The following is a 5,041-nucleotide window of genomic DNA, read 5'->3' as shown; positions in this document are numbered from 1 at the left end:
ACATGAATCAGGTGAGCAGACTGTATCAATGTCAGTGTCCCTGATACTGTACTATAAGTATGTAAGATGTTACCACTGGGGAAACTGGATGAAGAGTATACAGGATCCGTATTGTTTTTCACAAGTTCATGTGAACCTACAGTTATCTCAAAATAAAAAAGTAAACAAAAAGTCAACTGGAACTCACATACATTGCTAATAGGAATGCAGAAAGGTACATCTGGAAAATAATTTGTTAGTTTCTTATAAAGTTAAACATGCACTGGCCATACGACCGAGGCCTAGATATTTACCTTAGAAAATTAGAAACTTATATTCATACAAAAACTGTACACAGGTATATGCAGCAGCTCTATTTTTAATTGTTAAACAATATAAATGTCTTTCAGGGGGTAAATGGATACATAAACTGTGGTATATCCAGACAACAGACTGCTACTTAACAATACATAGGATTGAACTCCTGATACATGCTATAATTTGTACTAATCTCAAAGATGGAATGCAAGAAGTCAGTCTGAAAAAAGGTTACTTACTATATAGTTCCATTTGTATGACATTCTTAAAAAGATAAAACTATAGTCATGTAGAAGAGTAGTTACCAGGAGTTAGAATGGGGGAAGGGTGTAACTACAAAGGGTTAGTACAAGGGATTTTTTTGGTACCCTGGTTCTGATGGTGCTCACAGGAATCTATACCTGTAAAATTCATTGAACTGTGCACTAAAATAAAAAAGTCAATCTTTCCTGTGTCAATTAAAAATTAAAGGAAATTTTAAAAAAGGGAATTTTGACATCTAAAACTTATAGTTAATACATTCAAAGGGGCCATTTAGAATTTAGTCTGTAGCATAATTCCAGATACAATAGTATGGAGCTCACAGAGCATTACATGAAAATCTCTTAACTCAAACTTCAACTAAGAAAGAAAAACTTTGGTTTTAATGTCAAAAATGCTCAGTATACACCATATAAAGAACATTTATTTTAGTTACCTTCACTTGAATTATAGCTGAAAACAACATGTTGAATAAGCATCCATTAATTTTTTCTAATGTTAGTTTTGCTGATACATAAATGACAGCCATAATAATCATTAATAGTAAATAAACAGGTTGCATGAACTATAGACTAAAGCCATATTATATTAGACTCATATAATTTGAGACTAAGAAAAATTTTATAACTCTTCGATTAAGATATTAGATTAAAAGCCAGGGCATTATATAAAACCAAGAGTGATATGCATTATAATCAAATAAATTATTGTTGTGGAGAAATAAGAAAGTGTTAATTATTAATTACTAATATTTATTAAGTTATAAAATTTAATAAATAATCCACTTTATAAAAATCCTTGAAGACATAAAGTATTTTTAAAATGTATCCTAAATACAACATTCAAGCCAAGGAAATGGTAAATGATATGCATTCAAGTCAACTAAGTTAAAAATATTACTTAGCTACAGTTATTTCTGGAAGCATATAGGTTTCTAATTATGCCTATGATTATTCTGAACTTACAAAGAGGAAATATGGGCTCAACCTATCTATCTATGAAATATGAGCTCAACCTATCTATGAAATGGATCAGACCTTCAGCTGCTTCCAGACAGCTTCTGCGTTAAACTGAACAATCTATACAGAAATTCCAATGATGACATAAATCTGCATGTTCTGGATTTCCTTCACATTTTATGGAACATTGGTCCCACTGTAGCTATAATATCTGCATAGGGAGCACTCTGGCTCAGCTCAATAGCCTGATGTTTTTTTAGCATAAGAAAGCTATAAAATTTGGCAGCAGTTTGTTTCCGGTCACTATTTCTGCAGAGCTTCATCAGACTGAAGTACTGCATTCCCATCTTGTTGGATTCCTGGGAAAACAATTATAAAAGAGGAAAGGGAAATAAGATCATTAGGAACAAAGCAGGCTGTGGATGTATGATGAATAATAAATATTGGTATTTTTGATAAGTGACTGAAATTCTTAAATGGAGAAATGCAAATGATTTATTAGGAAACATAAAAAAACAGATCATTGAGCACAGCTTGGTTCATTGACAAAATACACGCAAAAGAACTCTAAAGTGTTATACAAATTTCAATGTGTTATACAAATGTTAGGTCTATTGATGTTAACATAAATGGCTCCTGGGAAAAGTGCAATTAATTGAGACTTTCAGGCAGAAAAAAGTCCACAGGACCCTGGGAATCTTCAAAAACAATGATTATCAGCCTGTCAGCCTTGTTTTATAGGTACTGCAGGGTGGAGTTAACTAAACAACTCTGGTGTAAGTGTAATGGCAGGGGAATATGACTAAATAAATATCTCCCAGTTTCTTTGCACAGATTAAAAAGACATTGGTTCACTACAGGACACCTGTGAATCTACTTGAAAAACTGACGTACAATGAAGTATTTGATTAGACTGCACTTGGAATCAGATTTCTAGAGAAGGAGTGTTGTGTTTTAGTTAGAAATACTATGGTGAATACTGGCCAGTATCCCTGTGAATATTGTACTAATTTGGTAGCTGTGAAGCATTTTTTAAAAAGACCATATACAAAGGTCTTTTTTGTTTGTTTGTTTGCTAGTCCATAACATTTAACTCATGGCTCAGATGGTAAAGAATCTGCCTGTAATGCATGAGACACAGATTCAATCCCTGGCTCTGGAAGATTTCCTGGAGAAGGGAATGACTACCCACTCCAGTATTCTTGCCTGAAGAATTTAATGGAGAGATGAGCCTGGTGGGCTACAGTCCATGGGGTCACAAAGAGTCAGACACAACTGAGCAACCAACACTAACTTTTAAAAAATTGACAAGTTAAATATTTTATCATACTTTAATCTCAACCAAAGGAGTAGCATAGCACAGTGTCAGCAGCCTTTGAGATAGCATGCCAAGCCTTCATTTATTCCCTCTCTTGAGGAGACAAGATGTGGATTGGGTGGTTTTCCCCAGGGAGAGAGCAGGGACAGCCTTGTAAATTTTAAGAACCCTTTTGACAAACACCCTGAGAGGATTATTCTGTTTCCTCCAAGAGCTCCTCTAAAATAAAGGTAAAGAAATGAAGAAGAGAAATACAAAGTGGAAGACTTACCAGACTTAGAGAAAGCTGAAACCTAAATGCCAGCAGAGAGGAGAACCAGCAAAAGGCAAGACAATTTGAGATACAGAACCTAGACCCTGCTTATGGAAAGCATTTAAGGAACTTATTTGGAGAACAAGAATTTTTGAGGAATGTAGTAACCTCTAGACTGAGATGAGTGAACTGCAACATCCAATGGATTTTCAGCCTCTAGCCAGCTCTGCTCACTTTTGACTGGCCAGACCCAATGACTCAAATTGGCATGTACCAATTCCTTAATCAATCTTGTTCCTTCTGTTTCTCATGACTAATAGGGATTTTACACAATTCAGTGGTTTTTGGATACCAATCAAAAAACTCACTAGTTTGTTTAAATTCTGAAGTCAGGGGAGATTCTGTTAGCAACCAAGGACCTCTCAGTTCAGTCCCGAATGGATTTTTCCTCCAACTGCAACTAAAAGCTTCATATCTGTCGTCCTTTCCCTATAGAGTTTATTTATGCCACTAAATGGGTAAATGTATATAGACAGAATTTTACTTTCCTTCTAGATTCTCTAATTGTTTAATATATTTTACAGTGTCTAATATATCACATTGTTAAAGCCATTCATCAATTTACCTTTGCATTTCAAAAATCTGGACATAAGGCCAGCATTACTTATGCTCAGTATTTAATGGTGAAATTTGAGTGTAAGTACAATAAAACATGAAAAATGTGGAAAAAAGGAGCATTTCCAGCAGTGAAAACCTCCCCTATGATACCTCTTGCAAAGGATCACCTTCATCCTTCTCCAAAAAAGGAGAAGAGGAAACGTGAGAAGAAGCACATGGTCCAGAGCCCCAGTTCCTACTCTATGGATGTGAAATGCCCAGGATACTATAAAATCACCACCAGCTCTAGCTGTGCACAAACACTAGTGGTTTTGTGTGTTGGCTGCTCCTTGTCCTTGACACCCTACAGGAATAAAAGCAAGGCTTACTGAAGGATGCTGCTTCAGACAGAAGTAGCACCAAAGAATCCAAAATCAGGATGAGTGGGAGACCATCCCAACAAACACATTTGAACAAAACAGAAACAAAATCCCTAAATGAAAGAAAACCTAGGAAAAGATCAGTGATTATAGGCAGCAGTATGTCATAAGCTGGAAATGAAGTGTGAAGTTAAAAACATGAGAATTCCTTAAAAGGCTACTTGAAAACAATTAGACCCTCAGGTTTACCACACCACCTCACAGAACCAGGAGACCATTAGTCCTGAACCCTAGCAGGAGGCAGAAAGTTGTCTTTCTGGAGGTACCAACCATGAGGTTTTAGACCTGGAATACGAGGCACTGTGGATAGTGGAAGAGAAGTGTTACAAACTGGGGGATTAAGGGAAATTCTAATATCTAAGCAGTGAGACTGCCAGCTTCTCCCTTACTCCCTTTTGTTTCCTCAACCATGGACGTCATGCTTATATCTTCTAGACGGTAGATTTGACCATGCAAAAATAGACCATTCCAAGGAAAAAAATTCTATAGATAATGACATCTGTGTGCGTACGTATTGGCGGGGGTGGGGACACCCAAAATTATCTCGCTATGAAGACAAGTCTATAAGCCCCACCCATGCTTATATAACCTCCAATCAGCTTTTTGGTGTCTCATTCTTAAATAAAAACCAAAGATCTATTAAACACTTGGATAAAATTTCTAATATCCAAGAGAATTACTAAGGAAACAGACAATGAGGACAGTAGGAGAAAGCTATAACCTCTGAAAATTAAGAGAAGACACCATCCACAAAAAATGATTAGGATGCTATTGAGAGAAAACAGATCAATGGTTGCTGGGGGCTGGGGGAGGGGGACCAGTGGGGGAGATGAGACAAAGGATTATCAAGAGACACAAAGAAACTTCTGGAGATTGTAGATATGTTCACTATCTTGACTGTGGTGAGAGTTTCCAT

The 5,041-nt window shown here is 36.2% G+C and overlaps 1 protein-coding gene and 1 pseudogene across 7 annotated transcripts in view; one reads left to right on the top strand and one right to left on the bottom strand.

Annotated features, from left to right (window-relative positions):
* Nucleotides 1-342: 342 nt before the first annotated feature.
* RAD21L1 (RAD21-like 1 (S. pombe)) overlaps nucleotides 343-5,041 on the bottom strand; it is a 39,294-nt gene continuing 34,595 nt past the window's right edge. For all 7 annotated transcript variants that reach the window (XM_010841782.1, XM_010841781.1, XM_010841784.1 and 4 more), the window contains one exon: nucleotides 343-1,876. In XM_010841782.1, coding sequence (XP_010840084.1) covers nucleotides 1,688-1,876 — 189 coding nt within the window. In that variant the 3' untranslated portion in view covers nucleotides 343-1,687. The remainder of the gene's footprint in view (nucleotides 1,877-5,041) is intronic.
* On the top strand, nucleotides 3,795-4,333 carry LOC104989940 (annotated as a pseudogene).

This window comes from Bison bison, unplaced genomic scaffold (assembly GCF_000754665.1).
Source record: "Bison bison bison isolate TAMUID 2011002044 unplaced genomic scaffold, Bison_UMD1.0 scf7180017864167, whole genome shotgun sequence".
Lineage (NCBI taxonomy): Eukaryota > Metazoa > Chordata > Mammalia > Artiodactyla > Bovidae > Bison > Bison bison.
Note: the sequence above shows the minus strand (reverse complement) of the source record. Positions and strands in the feature narration are given on the sequence as shown.